Raw genomic sequence first — 17623 nt, forward strand, 5'->3', positions numbered from 1 at the left:
AGAGTGTGGGCCGAATGCTGGACCTGTTTGATCTTGATACCGCGGACTTCGCCCGATGGGAAGGGTGGACGAAAAAAATATACAATACTTATAATTCACAATATATAAGAGGGTATAAGGGCCTCCTTCGTCTCTCTTGGATAAAAATTAGTTGTTTATTTCTGTACGTGGGGTAATTGGGTGGGAATCGCATTTTGTTTAGAATTGCGCGCTCGGGATGGATTGTTGCCCACATATTTTGAGGCGTGGTATAGAGCTCGGCTGCACATCGCTATTCTATATCTCTGTTAATGCCTTCTAAAAGTAATTTATATATCTTATGTTGTTCAATTGAATCTTTATACTTATTCGATTTGGTTGCACTAGCATCGCTGATGCAGGTAATCAGCGCAGTTGTTTGACCAGTACATACATACAAGTCGTTAACATGGGTGACTAAAATTTCCGGGAGAATAAAGAGGTCATTATCGGGCGACATAGCTGACACATACTTAAAGAGTAGTTGCCAAATTAATATGGCTGTATAGGGCCAGGATCATGTGGCTAAAAGAGGGTTAAAGAAGGTCTCCCCCCACATGATTAGAACAATGGTTACTACAATCAACAAATGTATCAATAATCATCATAATCATAAATATAATCAAGATCAATTAGGTCAAGAGCTGATCATTCAAGACGTTTTATGAATCGTATACTCTTCGTGTTCTAACCTAACGGATACGTTTTAAATCTGTATTCTATGGAACTGGTGCCTTGCGCTTAGATGAAATAGGGCTATGTTAAGGCAACAGTTTTCCACAACTTCATGTTAGAGACCTACCGTATTCGTTGTGGTCACGTGGCCTCTCTTAGTCACCCATCTAGATAGTTAAGTTAGTTAGACAGTTCGCCCGAGCGCCTTGACTTGAGTTGAAGAGAATCGTGCCCCGCGAACACTTCATAGTTCACACGTGGCTTGCAAATAGGAGGAACCCAACCTTACCTGTAGTTGACTAATGATTAGGCATGCTTCATGATATTACAAAACTGGTTAGTGGGGATTGTGCTGATCGGATCCACTCTTCATAGTTACATATGGGCCGGTGACTGCTGCCTTAGGCCATAAACGCGTCGATCCACACGCTTTATTAGGGGTCAACTTTCTCACCTCAACCACCCAACCTACGGGCCGCACGCGTCAAACATCTGTGATACCCCCCTGATATTCCGTCCAGTATTAGCTCATCGAAATACAAGGGCGACGTGATCACCCTGATTAAAACAGCATGTCGACCGCCGCGCGCTTTACCCTTGACATGGCGACCTGTCTCTGCATCGGCTTCGCCATGTCGTTCATGCCTCTTGCCTACATTCTCGGACGCACACTGATCCCGTCGACACACATGCGCAACCGGATCCTGTTCTTCTGGCACGCGTACGACGCTCTGACCCATCTCTTCATCGAGGGATCATTCCTCTACGAATGCTTCACCAGCTACACGACCATCCCTGTGGGATTCACCCGGGAGCCCTTCTTCCTCGGGCACAAGGACCGAGTCTACGGCGCGGCATACGGGGTCGGGCCCAGTGCGCGTTTGTGGCAGGAATATGCCAAGGCAGATTTCCGCTGGGCGACCGCGGACCCGAACGTGATCTCGTTGGAGATCCTAACAGTGTGTCTGGGGGGACCGGCGGCAGTCTACATCTGTTATCTTCTGTGGAGTTGTTCGCGGAGTCAGTCCGGCGCACCAGTTCGAGGATCCGCTAAGGCGAAATTGTGGCTGATTGCGCCGGCACTCGCCACCGCCGAGTTGTACGGTGGGTTCATGACATTTGCGCCGGAGTGGCTTACCGCCAGTTCGCAGCTGGCGACGGATAATCCGGTGTATCTGTGGTTTTATCTCTTCTTTTTCAACACATTGTGGGTGTTTGTTCCGCTGTGGGTGTTGTGGGAGGGGGGGAAGGAGCTGCGGGTGGCATTTGTAAAGGCCGAGGGAGATGACAGGAAGAGGAAGTAGGTGTTCTCTGAGTTTGGTGAGAAGATGATGAACAAAAGCTTGTTTAAATCTTAGCGATGTGATATTCTTTTGGATGTTTATTATAGACCCTATATGATCCTAATGGGATACCTTGTGGATACCTCAGGCCCTATGTGTCCTAAACTGGAACATGCCAAGAACAGCGGTGGGTCTGACTCCACGACCACCAATCATATCTGCGGCAGGGATCCCGAAACTCGTATTTCTTGTCCACATCTATCGCATTTGCAAACGAGTTAACGACCGAGTGCGAGAACGAACACGATTGAGGATATCTACATCAACCTCAAGGCATCACGTAGAGTAGACCCAGGAGTATATAAGAGTCAAGATGACTTCTATACGTCAATCAACTTCAATTCCCCTTCAACAACACCCTTCATTCAATCAATCTAAATACAGATATATACAATGGGAAAAAGCATCTACTTCTACAACCCCTCCCTAGGCGCCTCCATCCTCTTCACAATTCTCTACCTCTTCCCCACCGGCTACCATCTCTACACAACGATTCTCGCCCCTCGAAAATCAACCTACAACCGCGCAGGATACTTCATTCCGATTCTCATCGGCGCGGGGCTCGAAGTAGCTGGGTATGCGACCCGATGCGCGAGCGTGAAACAACCAGACAGTGTAGGGCTCTACGCGACGTCGTCGACGTTGATCGTGATTGCGCCGGTATTTATCTGCGCGAGTTTATATGTTCTTCTGCGTCGATTGATCGAGTCTGGATTTGGATCTGGATCCGGATATGAGAAGACGGGATCGAAGACTGTTCTTGGCGTGGTGCGCGTAAAATGGCTCCCGTGGATATTTGTGACTTTGGACATTATTAGTTGTTTAACGCAAGGATCGGGCAGTGGGATTGCATCCGCAGGAGACTGGAAAGGGGATCAGAAAGATGTAGGTACGGGAGTGTTGATTGGGGGGTTGACGTTGCAGGTGGCTACGTTCGTGGTGTTTTTGATAATTGTAGTGGTGTTTCATGTTAGGGAGAAGAGATTAGAAAGTGGAGTAGATAAGGTGATTTTGGGGGTTTATATTGCTGGGTTTTTTATTATGGTGAGTTCTCCTTTCATTCTTGACTGGTTGAATTATTATTTGTTTGTTGTGGTTGTTACTCACTTATTGGCTAGGTGCGCTCGGTTTATCGCGTCATAGAATTCGCTCTGGGCATTGATGGATATCCATTTAATCACGAGTGGCCGCTGTATGTGCTCGAGGCAGTGCCCATGCTGGCGGCGATAACTGTTCTGGGATGGTATCATCCTGGACGGTGGTTACAGACGAGTGCAGCGGATTTGGAGACAAATATCGGACTGTAGAATTATACCTAGGTAGATGGAGTATTTGGATGGTGTCAAGGATATTAGCCAGTGATAGTTTATGAGTATTATGTCAGTCATTAATTCATTTTATAACTGCATTCCGTACATTCATATTATACTAAATCAGACACATCCATCTCCCGACGCATTGCATCCCGATCCAGTGCAATGAATTCCGCCTGTCTCTTCACCAACCGTCGTATTGGGGTGGGCAAGTTACGATACAGAGTATCCGCCCACTGGTGTAATCGCACGACATCAAACGAGATAACGCAATCTCGCGGACCACACGCCTTCTTCAGAAACGGGTGCATGAGAACCTCTACGGTGATATAATGCAGAAACAACCCCCAGGTGACATGATTCCCCTGGGCAATAAACGTCATAAAATCGTGATTTCCCATGGTATACCAGACAGCGTAGACTTCCGTCAACGCAGCGAACGCATGCTGCGGGGATATCTGCAGAGCAGCATAAGCACCCCGGATAGCGTGGTAGAATTTATAATGCATATTGCACTGAAGGAAAGGTACGAGCTCGTCTAGTGCCTGGATCGAAGCTACGAGATTCTCCTGGTTAAGAGATAGCTCGGTGGGCAGCCAATTTCCAACCATGGCAGTGACCTCTTCTTGCGACCGGAGAGCGAATATACCACTTCGCTGGAATCGTTCACGAATTCGGTCCGTGACCATGGCGCATCCGCGGACCATGACGGTGAAATCGACAAGACCATCGCTCATGTAGAAGGCCTGGAAAACAAGGGCGTAGCAGGTGGCCAGGATGCTGTCTAAGTCGGCTTTAGAGCAGTCGTCGCCTCTTGACATCGCTGTGTTGAGCAATTGGAGAGCTTTTCCGCGATGTGTGACGGCCATGGGCGTATACTGGGCTCCGTTGGGACTGATTAGTGCGTAATGAGTTGCGCCGAGGGAGAGGATGGCGTGCATGAGATGGGGATACTGGGCTTGGTTAATACGAATCTTGGGGGAAAATGTAATATCTCGTCTCTAGGAGCGAACCTCGTGAGCATACGTAGGAACCTGCGTCATCCAGGTCCCTTCACTCCCAAATGGGAGATGCGGATGCGCGATAAGTAAGTAGTGATGGAAGAATCGGAGGTCATTTCCTGAGAACCGATTCACCGACAGGTGTCTGGAAGATAGGGCTGGGGATATCAGATCCTCTTGAGGATCATTTTGACCCTTCCTCTGTCGTGATTCTAGTCTTTCTACATATATGCACTCCAGGTCTCTGGTGCTACAGTTTGCACAAGCGGGTTTGGTCTCTTGACACTGCTGGGTATTTAGTCTTGTGCTATTTTGCACCATGAGATGTACTAAGAATCGTGGTACCTTGACTCTGCGAGCTTTGCAGTTGAGACAGCCACGTCGAGATTTCTTATGAGGTCTCTTGGCCCGCAGGGATTTTATCAAAAGTGAGGGATAGATGGGAGAAGCCTGCTCATCTGAAGACAAGGCATTCTGGGAACCAGCACGGTTTTCCGCGCTCTGGGAGGCGTCATCGTGTGGCCACTCCATAGAGATCAGACAAGGTCCAGGTTAGCATAAAGTTGCCGAGCAGAATGAAAGGATCGGATTTCCTAGGGTATGACAATAGAAAAGAATTGTGGAGTCGTAGAAAAAGTCAAGCCAAGGAGAGAAGGCAGCATCTTTCCGGCGAATACGATGTACCCACTTGTTGGTCGAATCATTGGCTATAATATTGGTAAGCTTATCCACGGGTAACTACTAACTACATTTTGGGCCGCGGATAATTTTAGAAATGCTGTTGACTTGTAAGCATTAATTACTAAAAAACTCAAGGGGAGAAGGATAGCGATGAGTTCGTTAGCATTTTATTACTATTTATTGGTTTGTTTGGTATTTTCATTATTCCCTTATAAATTCCAAGGAACTAATTAAAGTAGTGGTATATGCTTTCGTAGTAGTGTATTCGTTAATTACTATGGGTTAAAAGATATTTACATACTTATTGGATACATTCATCTTGCAAGATAACCCCTAGCCCACAGTTGGAAAAGTGCATCAGATTGGCTCTTTTACTTCCCTAGGGGAATGACAAGTTTGAGATAATCTCTCTCTATTGTACTTGTTTAGTATATTTAGTGCTGCTGACCGAGATATCTCAATCAGACCTTAGTAGCTTTACTTGCTGTGGACCAAAGGGGATGAACCATGTTGTGTGAGAGCGGAACCTCTCAGTAGATAGCCTCTACCAGCGGTTGAGGACTATCTGTGCTACCAAGATCTGGAGAATTATATTTAGTAATAACTAGAAGAAATTAGATTCATATATAAATGAATTTAAAATTACAAGCTCTTAATCATAACTATTAAAGTTGTATTCCGTCATCTGCCAAAGATGAGTACCATTCTGGGTGTACACAATGTTTCACGGCGTTGCGAGACCGGTTTTAAAAAATGCCACGAACTAGGTCAGCTCGGGGTGGGAGTCTGGGTGACTGTGTGCTATGGTGCTCGAAGCGCTGTGTTCGAGTCAATGGACTGCAATTTATTTGAATCACTGGACCGTCAAGTTGTACAATGCGCAGATCTAACCTCTCCCATTCCGAAAAGCAGAACTAGTAATGTCTTTACATATGGAGGTTTCGCGTCGGCCAATGTGGAAGAAAAGTCATGATACAATGGAAATAAGTGAGAACTATTGAGATTAAACAATCAGCTTCAGTCTCGGAATGGCCCTCATCCAGCGGCCAGTACTATGACCGACTGCTGTGGTATATCCAATGGATTGAATGTTGACTATATGATTATTGGATCGAGGGAATGCAAAAACATAGATTCCGTTACTTGAATCTGGAAAACGTTTCTAGAACTACCTTGCAAGATAAACAGTACTACTTGGGATTAATAATGCTGTGTAAGCTAGAGTGACTGAGTTAGAATTGGCATGCATAAGAATTTCCCTATAATGTCCGTCTACTGCTCATACATCGAAGCATACTCTCGCGAAAAAGACCAGAAGCAAGGCCCGCGTCTGACTGGACTGCAGTTAAAAGTTATGGTGACATTGGCTCCTGCTATTCTACGATACCAGGCTGACCACTTCCCTTAAAGTCTGTTAATCTCTTTGAGCCCGTGAGCTTGCGCACTCACCTCTATTGGCATACATCCACTGGCCAGAGCCGCAGATCAGTACCTAGCTAACATGGACGACATGCACTCTGGCGGCATTGGATCGGGACGCTCAACAAGCCCCAAAACCTGACAAACCTGGCCGTGTAAAGTCGGTATGCGGACAAGGTGCTCCAAGCAGAAATACCTCTCTTTAACAACATGGTTACATCAACTGACATATGGCATCAGTTAGCAGGATATCTAATCTTTCCCGGAACTTTTGACTCTTTGCGCGATTCTGTCGAAGCTAAAGAAATAGCAGCCCATATTCACGCCGGCCCGGTGGTATCCATGCCATTCAGAATCCGCCTCTCCTTGACTTGGCAACTATGTCTTGCACACTAGGGGCTGTGGGATGCGTCTGGCTCTGCTGGCGATGGCGGTTCAACTTTTTGTTGCTGGTACAACATGTTTTCTTATAAGTGGCTTGGCCCTGAGTTTGTCTAAACGCATTGGATTGTAATTTGTAGACAGGTGCTTATTCTCCCCTCTACAAACCTGGTAAGTGCCCTGCTCAACGTCTACGCGGCCCGCAATAGGACATGGTCAGTGAGAGCAATTGTGACAGTTGCCGTGACCAGCTCATTTATAACACTCGCTGGCATTTTCATGTCCATCCCATTAGACCGGCATAGCTTCCGGCTGGACGAACATCACGAATTCTTACGGGGGAAATAGCTTCCTGTTTGTAGTAATATAGCAGATATATTAACAGCCACACGGTTCGCGCCACAGTTTAAGGTTATTAGAACAAGTAGCCGCTGAATCAGTCCGACTACCCAAATGCTCTTTGCTTTCGTTTCAATAAATGTCAAGACACGCCAGTGCTTATATGGACTAAATGAGGAACAACATTAACTGGAAGAAGCGCGCTTTGCACGCCTCAGCCCTGAAACAACTTCCCATTGAAATGAAATAAATAGTGCTCAGCAGTGATGAAACATTTGTGCTGAAGGTCGGTTATTTTTTTTATTTAAGAAAATGCAATCAAATAGAGACCCTTGTCTCATACTGTACGGAGAGATTGCATACAAGTGATATAGTAAATAGAAGCTCGCTAGAATGGAATATATACAGATACCTCAACGCCTGGAGCGTCTCCAAAATACAGGGTTAACCGCCACCCTTGGCTGCTTTTGGACAAATCCATTTCTAATCTGGGTCCACGTATTTTCCAGGGGCTCCAGGCTTACTCCAAGTAAAACACATAAAGCCCCCGAAAGGATGGCGAGGAGGAAGAAGTAGCCAATGCTTAGCGTTCCTGTTTCAAGCTCCTTGAGATTCATACCAAAAAAGGATGTCGTGAAGCTTAGTGGAATAAATACAAATGCCACAACAGAGAGTCTATTTTATAGTTGGCTCGTACTTATGACACGATTTCGAAAAAATAGTGATAACCTACCTGCGAACTGAGTCTGTCTGCTCTAATCCCCTTCTTGCTTGCTGTATGCTTGCCAGATTCGCCTGCTGCTGGAGCAGCATTTGGATGTCGGCAGAAATCCTATTGGTTTCTTGAATAAGTTCGCGGTAATCAAATAGAAGCGAGCTGAGATTTAATGCATCGCTGCCGGCATTAATCTCAGGACAGGCAAGAAACTTTGAAAGGCTGTTGAGTGATGATACCATCGCTTGTTGATTTCTTTGAATTATATCCCATTTGACACCCAGATTTTGATCATGATTGGATTCTATGCCCGCTCGGAAAGGCGTGAACTGAGCAGAGACAGAAGCTGCGCGCCGTGCTGCCTCCCGAACATAGGGAAATAGGTAATCCGCTGGATACCGGTTCAGCCGTGCAATCTCATCTGGGGAAATGTGTTTTGTGAGTTTATCATGTAATGCGGGGATATGATCCGCCGACCCAAGATGATCATCTCGCTCAAGAACGACAACTATACAAAACGCCCCCAAAATACAGAACCCAAAACAGTTAATAAAATTGCAGACCAATTTTTTGCAATATTAGATATAGTAGAAACTTACGAGTATGCTCATTCTTTGATATTTTCCACGTTGCGGTCATAAAGCTCCACTCGTCTGTTATAATTTGCAGGCACCTCTTCTCAGATGGAAGGGAGCGGGTCGGACAGTGTGTGATCTGACCGATTCGATCGAAATCGCACTCAAAATGGACAGAGAAGAATGCCGGATCAAGGCCGCACCAGAGGCCCAACGTATCAATAAAGGATGGGTTGATGTTTTCAAAATGGCGGTATTGGACCAAAATCAGCCTTGTTTGGCGATTGCACTGGGCTTCCTTCAAAGTATTAACAAAAAGAGGGTCCAACAAACTGTCTCTCTTAATAGAAAACTTTCTACTTGTCAAGCATTCATTGCTACTATCCAGCAAGAATATTCGAACTGGGAACGACAATGCTGAGTTTGGTGAGCTGGGGTGGCCTTTCCGCAGAAAGTTCACAAGCCAGGAGTAGCGGTGGTAGTTATCCTCATATTGATCTTCTATATAGTCAGCATAGGTCTTGTATTGGCAAGATTCTAGCTGTATTTCCTCCATATGGTGCATGCAAGCCATGCATTTGCCGGAAGTCGGAAAAATGGCTTTATTGTCGGCCGTTGAAGTTTCGTCCTCATCTACGGAGTATGCTCTCTGATAATCATGGCTTGTATGCAAAATAGAGGGGTTGTCCGTCACGTGCACCTGCAAGGCTGTCGCTACAAGGGTAATTTACTGATTTAAAGATAAATACTGTAAGATTCAAACAAGAACAAGATATATTGGTATAGCCAGAGGTTAATAATAATTATTACTAATCAAGTTTAAAGCCCAGGTACCGAACAACGTAGGTATGTAAAGAGGTGGACCACATAGCGGGGAGAAAAGACAGCATCTTGCAAAGAGTGTTCTGTAGGTGTATGCATAGGCGAGGGGTTATAGAAATTGACAGATCACAAAAATAAGCACACCGACAGTAGTGTCTATCCATACATAAGAGATTATTGCATGACTAGCACATTGGAAGCTAAGTGTCGGTCAGCTAAATACGCGTATGAGCTAGTATCACCGATCATATAATCACAAGATGGATTGAAGAATGAGGTCTCTAAGGTCTCTAACTATCTCAATCTATCTGGGAGAACAGCATAAAAAAGGTGAAAACAAAGGAATAAAGTCGGACCGAGCGGATGCTGAATAATGGATAATATTGGCCCACTTTGGTCGACACAAAGTATTCATAAGGCCGTCGTGTTAAGGAAAGTGGAGTACTCCGTATAATAAATATAGATAAGAAGAAATATTCTCATGCGTAAACACTACGCCAAGATACGCTAGAGCGCAAAAGGAAAGTATATCAGCGAACAAGGAGGGCGTGGCATTTCATCTCTCCGTAGAAATAACACTCTGTTTTGCGTAATTACGGCCTCGCAGGCTCGTTGATATTTTTTCCCCTTCCGCTCACTACGTTCGTTTCAGGGCGTCCAGATTATTTTCAGGTTACTTTACATACTGTCTGATTCCATACTATTCCAAATTTTACTTACAATACAAGTATTTGGGGCAAGATATTTCTGGCCCATTCGATGGAACGTGGAGATCTGGCAATCTATCAACATGATAGGTTATGTATCCTGTTAGATAACTTACAGCATTCGTGTAAATTTTATATATATTCTTTTTTTTTTTTTTTTTTTTTTTGGCAATTTCATATGTATTTTTGAAATAATAATTGGTTCCAAGTGTGACAGGCACCCTTGCACAAGTAGCTAACTTACCCCTCTATTTTTCAGCCTCACCAGTCCAGGAAATCTTACGCTTTTAATTTGCATTGCTCGAAATCATGGCAATTGACCGAATATCGCTAATATTATTTTATCTATGAAAGGCAAAAATGGCCCTTAAACACGCCGACTACACGATCGCTTGGATCTGTGCCTTGTCGCTAGAGATGGCCGCCGCGAAGGTCATGTTGGATGAGGTCCACCCTTCCCTTCCCCAGCAAAAATCCGATCACAACAGCTACACTCTTGGAAGTATTAGCGGTCACAAAGTGGTTGTAGCCTGCCTACCCTCTGGGGTTTACGGAACCACATCTTCCGCGATCGTGCTTGCCCACATGCTGCCAACATTTCCGTGTCTTCGATTTGCATTGATGGTGGGCGTTGGAGGAGGCGTGCCCAGCAAAACCGCTGACATTCGACTTGGCGATGTGGTTGTCAGCATGCCAAATGCGACTTCTGGAGGTGTCATCCAATATGACTATGGGAAGACACTTCGTGAAGGACGCTTTCAGCGGACTGGGTCACTTAACAAACCCCCTCAATTTCTGCTCACTGTGATATCCCAAATGCGCGGCAATCACATGACTGGTGAAAGACCTATGGCAGAAATTTTATCCAATACACTTCAGAAGCACCAAGAGATAAGAGAACAGTTTTCACGCCCGGATAGAGACTGGCTCTTCAGCTCAGACTATAATCATGATAGTAGCGACCCTGATTGTTCTACATGTGATCGAACTCAGTTAGTATATCGTGAGCCTCGAGTAACTGAGGAGCCGCACATTCACTATGGCTTGATTGCTTCCGGGAACCAAGTTATAAAGCATGCCAAGACACGAGACTTTATCGCCCAGGAGATGGGCATCCTCTGTTTTGAAATGGAAGCTGCGGGGCTTATGGATCAGCTTCCATGCCTGGTGATTCGAGGAATCTGTGACTATTGCGACTCTCACAAGCACAAAAACTGGCAAGCATACGCAGCTCTTGTTGCCGCTGCTTATGCGAGAACTCTTCTTATGGCGGTTCCTGCGCATGAAAACACTGGTGATGCGGTAACAGAACAAAATTGTGAACAACACCACTGGATGGTCCCCTTTCAGAAGAACTGGAGATTCGCGGGCCGTGAAAAAGAAATTGCCAAATTGGAAGGATTAATCGAACAACTAAATGGTGCATCCAGAGTTGCTATCTCAGGGCTTGGTGGAATTGGAAAGACCCAAATCACGCTCGAATTAGCTTACCGCATACGAGAGAGAGACTCCAGCTGCTCAATATTCTGGATTCCATGTACTAGCTACGAGAGTGTTAAACAAGCCTATATAAGTATCGCACAGACAGTTGGAATTCAAGAAGTGAAGCCGGCAGAGGCGAAAGAGCGTGTCAGGATTTATCTCAGCCAAGAAAGTGCTGGAAAGTGGCTTCTGATTTTTGACAGTGCTGATGATATAGACATGTGGATCAACGATAGTCAAACTACTCCAGCTCTTAAAAAATTTCTCCCTCAGAGTAAGCAAGGCCATATTCTCTTCACCACGCGCAACCGGATGTTAGCTGTGAAACTAGCATCTCCTCATGTGATAACGGTCTCTGAGCCTGATAAAGAAACTGGATTGAAGATACTTGAAAACTCACTGGTTGACAGTGATCAGTCTGATCAAAACAGTGCTTCTGTGATCCTCCTTGAACAGCTCGCCTATCTCCCACTAGCAATCACTCAGGCCACGGCGTATATCAATGAGAACCAAATTTGCATATCAACGTACATAAAACTTCTGAAGAAACAGGAGTCACACGTTATAGAGCTACTGAGTGAAGGGTTTGAGGATGAAGGTCGGTACGAAGCCGTCCATAATCCGATAGCCACAACTTGGTTGATATCATTCCAACAGATTCAGCGCTTGAATCGATTGGCTGCTGATTATCTATCATTCATGGCTTGTATAAACCCACGCGATATTCCACAGTCTCTTCTGCCTCAGCCTGTATCTGATAATGAGGGAATAAAGGCAATTGGTCTTCTTAATGCCTATTCATTTATTACCAAGCATGCTAAGGGCAATAACTTGAGTCTTCATCGACTCGTGCATCTTGCAACTCGGAACTGGTTAAGAAATAACGGACAGTTTAGTTTGCAAGTACTAAAAGTTGCAGATCATCTAAGTGGAGTGTTTCCAAATGATAATCATAGCAATCGACAGCTGTGGCGAGAATATATTCCACATGGCCTTTCTTTGATAGGAGAGGACAATTTTCGACGCGAGCAAGGACAATATATTGACCTAGTCCAGAAGATAGGGAGGTGTCTCTATCAAGATGGAAGGTACAATGAAGCGGAACCGCTATATATGCAGGTGATGAAGAACCGCAAACAGGTGCTGGGGCTAGAGCATCCTGACACTCTGACTAGCATGGCCAACCTCGCATTAACATACCAGAACCAAGGACGATGGAACGAGGCAGAAAAGCTAGGGGTCCAAGTGATGGTAAACCAGAAACAGGTGCTGGGGCCGGAGCATCCCTCTACTCTAACTAGCATGGCCAACCTCGCATCAACATACTGGAGTCAAGGATTGTGGAACGAAGCAGAAAAGCTGGGGGTGCAAGTAATAGAGAGCCAGAAACAGGTTCTGGGACCAGAGCATCCTCACACTCTAACTAGTATGGCCAACCTCGCATTAACATACTGGAATCAAGGACGATGGAACGAAGCAGAAGAGCTAGGGGTGCAAGTAATAGTAATCCAAAAACAGGTGCTGGGGACAAAGCATCCTGACACTTTAACTAGCATGGCCAACCTCGCATCAATATACCAGAACCAAGGACGATGGAATGAAGCAGAAGAACTAAAAGTGCAGGTAATGGAGATCCGGAAACAGGTGCTGGGGCCAGAGCATCCTCACAATCTAACTAGCATGGCCAACCTCGCATTAACATACCAGAACCAAGGACGATGGAACGAAGCAGAAAAGTTGGGGGTGCAAGTAATGGAGAGCCGGAAGCAGGTACTGGGGCCAGAGCATCCTCACACTCTGACTAGCATGGCCAACCTCGCATCAACATACTGGAATCAAGGAAGGAGGAACGAAGCAGAAAAGCTGGGGGTGCAAGTAACAGAGAGCCGGAAGCAGGTACTAGGGCCAGAGCATCCAGATACTCTAACTAGTATGGCCAACCTCGCATCAACATACTGGAATCAAGGAAGGTGGAACGAAGCAGAAAAGCTGGGGGTGCAGGTGATGGAGAGCCGGAAACAGATACTAGGACCAGAGCATCCAGATACTCTAACTAGCATGGCCAACCTTGCATTAATATACCAGAACCAAGAACGATGGAGCGAAGCAGAAGAGCTAGGGATCCAAGGGATTATAACCCAGAAACAGGTGCTTGGGCCAGAGCATCCCTCTACTCTAACTAGCATGGCCAACCTCGCATTAATATACTATAACCAAGGACGATGGAAAGAAGCAGAAGAGCTGGGGGTGCAGGTAATCGGGATCCAGAAACAGGTGCTGGGGCCGCAGCATCCTGACACTTTGACGAGCATGACCAATCTGGCATTAACATACCATAACCAAGGACGATGGAACGAAGCAGAAGAACTGGGGGTGCAAGTAATGGAGGCCCGGAAACAAGTGCTGGGGCCGGAACATCCTGACACTCTGACTAGCATGGTCAATCTGGTCTATACTTGGGAATCCCAGGGAAAGTTGTAAGGAAGCAGAAGAGCTCGAAGCACAGGCGATGGGGACCCTGATACAGGTGCTGGGGCCGGGAGCATCCTGACACTTTGACTAGCATGGCCAGCCTGGTCTATACTTTGTAATCCCAGGGAAACATAGAAGATGTCTTAATTTTCATAGAAAAATGTATCGAGCTCTGCAACAAATAGTATTAGGGCCTGATCATCCAGATGCCAGATTCTCATCTCGCTTCCTCAGGAAGTGAATAGAGAGATGGTTCGTTACCTAATGAACAGGGAAGTACTTCGCCGGTCGCTTAGATACACTCAATAGTGGTAATAGTTTGCCCGGTGTCACCTGTAACTATGTTTGATACTTTTTTAAGAGATGCTGTGCTGGTAATGACCTCCGAGGCTTTCCCTTGACTGATCTGAAGGCCAGTTTTGTCAAAATTATAGATATTCTTTGCGGGCATTCTCTCAATAAATGGCTGAAGTTTATCAAACCAAATAGAGAGAATTCCGATATCCTTGGCCTCGATTCGCTTGCACTCGATTAGCATTTGTTTAACAAGCGTTAACTCAGGAGGGAGACGTTGTATAAAGCGATAGCCCATGTTTTATCAACCGATGGTGGTGGGAGTTGATTTGGCTTCGTTTTTCGGGTGATTATCTCATTCGCACATCGAGTAATTGTGCTTGCAGTGGGAGAAAGATTAACTGAATCAAGCTTTCGAATCCACTGAACTAAGGCATCCTCATGCGATTGATTTAATCGCGTAGTAGTGATTGTACGAGCTTGTCGAGAGCCACGGCCGCTGAAGCTTGTCCGAAGCCGTGTGACTGTCACTTAATGTTGGAGCATACGGCCATACATGGGCACCATCCCACACTGACTGTATACTCCGTAGAATCCTAAGTACTTTTATGTATCAAAAGTCTCCCTCTCGGGAGGTCCCGAGCCACTATCCACTATTCGGATGAGCGAAATAACGGAATTAATAGAATTAACGGAATTAGCGGAATTAACGGTGGTAGGCGAGCCCCAAAAGCTACAATCAATTGGTATTTGGGCATGTACCATACTTACCAGCCCCTATAATTTTGTTACCAAAATTGCTGGACCCTCGCTAATAAGGGTCTGATACCTATTATCTCCGTAAATTCTAACAGCCCTATTTATACAAGCTTAGTTACTTTAACCTTAAAGCGTCACTAAAGCGCACGGAGTCTCATATCAAGCCGAAGCAATTGAGCCATAGCCATACGACAAACACACATGTCTCCATCAACACTTCCACCTCCCTTGCCAGAGGACGGCAATGGCAACGGTAACCTCGAAGCGATCGAAGAGAAAACACATCAGGTCGAGCCTGAAAAGGAAAAGCAGACCGTCGAGTCTAACACATCGTCCACTATGGCATCCTCGTCTGTGAATGGTGTAGACGATGGTCCTGCTACTAAAGAAAAAGCTGTGGGTGAGCCACCAGAACCTGTTATGGAATATCCGAAAGGTATCGAAGTCTTGTTCATCATCGCTGCGCTCGTGCTCAGTATCACCCTCTGTTCTCTGGATCAGGTGAGTTCTACCGCTCCAAGCTTCTCGTAGAGTCGTCTTTTGCCAATGCAATACATCACACGCCAGTAAGCTGATGCTCTCGATTCAGACCATTGTTGCAACCGCTACTCCAAAAATCACCGACCAATTCCACAGCCTTGACGATATCTCGTGGTACGGTTCGGCTTATTTCATGACGCTCGGAGCCTTCCAGTCAACCTGGGGCAAAGTGTATAAATACTTTCCCCTCAAAACTAGTTTCCTGGTGGCAATCTTCATCTTTGAACTTGGGAGTTTGATCGCCGCAGTCGCCCCAAACTCAATAACTCTGATTGTTGGACGTGCCATCTCCGGTCTCGGTGCCTCGGGTATCGCGCCTGGAGTATACACAATTTCTGCCTTTGCTGCTGAGCCTACCAAAAGAGCTACCTACACGGGGGTCATTGGTGTGTCATATGGCGTCGCCGCTGTCTGCGGACCACTCATTGGTGGAGGGCTTACTAAAGGGGCATCCTGGAGGTGGTGAGTCAAGAAAATTTTACAGCTTTGTCTTTGTTGCAAAACATGGGACTATTTCCAGTTATCGAATCCTGCCATGACCGGACCTGGCCTGATGTGACAAATTTAGGTGTTTCTATATCAATCTTCCAATCGGTGGTCTGGCCGCTTTTGTCATCCTGCTCACCTTCAAGACCCCTAAAGCCGCTAAAGTGGCCCAGGCTACGCTCAAGGAGAAGCTTCTACATATGGACCCGATAGCGACGGTGCTTACAATGGGTGCACTGACCTGCTTACTTCTAGCTCTTCAGTACGGTGGTGTAACCCATGCGTGGGATTCCCGCGTCGTTATCGGTTTACTCGTCGGCTTCGTTGTCATAGTTATTGCACTTATAATTGCAGAAATATGGCAAGGTGAACGCGCCATGCTGACACCACGCATTATGCGCAAAAGGACCGTCTGGGTCAGCAGCGTATGGGGCTTCTTCTTCGCTGGCGCGTATTTCGTCACGCTCTATTATCTGCCTATTTATTTCCAAAGCATCGACAATGTCAGTCCGATTGGCTCGGGTGTGCGCAACATTCCTCTCATCATCATGTTTGGCATTGCCACATATGGCTCAGGCAGAGCCATCACGAAGACGGGTATTGCAACTCCTTATATGGTAGCTGCCTCTGTGATCGTGACCATCGCCTCTGGTCTACTGTATACTCTTGATATTGGGACCTCGACAGGCAAATGGGTTGGGTATCAGATCTTGGCGGGCTTCGGATACGGCCTCGCCCTCCAAGTCCCGGTCGTCGTTGCGCAGGCTTTTGCTGCGCCAAGCGACATAGCTCCTACGACCGCGATTATTATATGTAAGTTCTCCTTCGCCCTGTCCTTGGATGTCGTCAATTTTCTTTGTCCCTTGTATCCCCAAGCTAACTATATCCCTCGTGCACAGTCGCTCGATCTGTCGGCGGCACACTTTTGCTGGCAGCCGCGCAATCCGGCTTCGTCAACCAGATCGTGCACAAGCTTGCCAACACCGCACCGAGCGTCAATCCCGCCCTAGTCACGGGTACCGGTGCCACTGATGTGCACCGGCTATTTTCCGGAGCCGAGCTGGATGGTGTTGTCCGTGCGTACGCATGGGGTATCAAGGTTGTTTTCGTACTTACTATCGCGGCCTGCGGCCTCACTGTCCCCTTCAGTTTGTGCAACAAATGGGCCAATGTTAACGCGAAGAGGCCCAGTGGCGGCAGTGCTTGAAACAGCTGTTCAGACGATTATGCCAACGGAGTTATAGCCGTTTTCGCGTTATAGAAATTATCCATCTTGTACGATGATTCGGATAGCTTAGAGAGAGGACGGAATGGAGGAATGCATCGAAGGATGAAATTGGATGGTATTCAACGCTGGCTACCTAATGTATTGTGTTGTGGAACTCAGGGAAGTGATGCGCAGGGAGCTATTCTATCAGCTACAGGCCAACTAGCCTAATTAGGAAGTAGATGACATTCAGTGGAAACACCAGGAATCACAGTATCTCAACCAACTGAGCCTACTAAGCCCCTATATTCTCATTGAGGTGTTCAACTAACTAAAGGATTCACGGGTTAAATCGATCGTCAGATACTCCGCACCGCCAAGTCAGGCGGATTAT

General features: G+C 46.3%; 5 protein-coding genes across 5 annotated transcripts; 3 read left to right on the top strand and 2 right to left on the bottom strand.

Annotated features, from left to right (window-relative positions):
- Positions 1-1265: 1265 nt before the first annotated feature.
- ATNIH1004_008265 (uncharacterized protein) lies at positions 1266-3343 on the top strand (the record flags this gene model as incomplete). Its single annotated transcript, XM_033572876.1, has 4 exons — positions 1266-1993; positions 2084-2163; positions 2467-2921; positions 3155-3343. The coding sequence occupies 4 exons, from the start codon at positions 1266-1268 to the stop codon at positions 3341-3343; spliced, it is 1452 nt and encodes a 483-aa protein (XP_033423428.1).
- Positions 3344-3459: 116 nt separating this feature from the next.
- ATNIH1004_008266 (Zn(II)2Cys6 transcription factor) lies at positions 3460-4881 on the bottom strand (the record flags this gene model as incomplete). Its single annotated transcript, XM_033572877.1, has 3 exons — positions 3460-4302; positions 4363-4635; positions 4696-4881. The coding sequence occupies 3 exons, from the start codon at positions 4879-4881 to the stop codon at positions 3460-3462; spliced, it is 1302 nt and encodes a 433-aa protein (XP_033423429.1).
- A 3018-nt stretch (positions 4882-7899) lies between these two features.
- Positions 7900-9016, bottom strand: ATNIH1004_008267 (uncharacterized protein; the record flags this gene model as incomplete). The annotated part of the gene is made up of 2 exons (XM_033572878.1): positions 7900-8393; positions 8485-9016. 2 exons carry the CDS (start codon positions 9014-9016, stop codon positions 7900-7902), a joined length of 1026 nt encoding a protein of 341 aa, XP_033423430.1.
- A 1333-nt stretch (positions 9017-10349) lies between these two features.
- ATNIH1004_008268 (uncharacterized protein) lies at positions 10350-13952 on the top strand (the record flags this gene model as incomplete). Its single annotated transcript, XM_033572879.1, has 1 exon — positions 10350-13952. The coding sequence occupies one exon, from the start codon at positions 10350-10352 to the stop codon at positions 13950-13952; it is 3603 nt and encodes a 1200-aa protein (XP_033423431.1).
- A 1245-nt stretch (positions 13953-15197) lies between these two features.
- ATNIH1004_008269 (MDR family MFS transporter) lies at positions 15198-17229 on the top strand (the record flags this gene model as incomplete). Its single annotated transcript, XM_033572880.1, has 4 exons — positions 15198-15497; positions 15586-15998; positions 16105-16835; positions 16922-17229. 4 exons carry the CDS (start codon positions 15198-15200, stop codon positions 17227-17229), a joined length of 1752 nt encoding a protein of 583 aa, XP_033423432.1.
- Positions 17230-17623: the final 394 nt, after the last annotated feature.

This window comes from Aspergillus tanneri (genome assembly GCF_003426965.1).
Source record: "Aspergillus tanneri strain NIH1004 chromosome Unknown AapTan_6_pilon_pilon_pilon, whole genome shotgun sequence".
NCBI lineage: Eukaryota > Fungi > Ascomycota > Eurotiomycetes > Eurotiales > Aspergillaceae > Aspergillus > Aspergillus tanneri.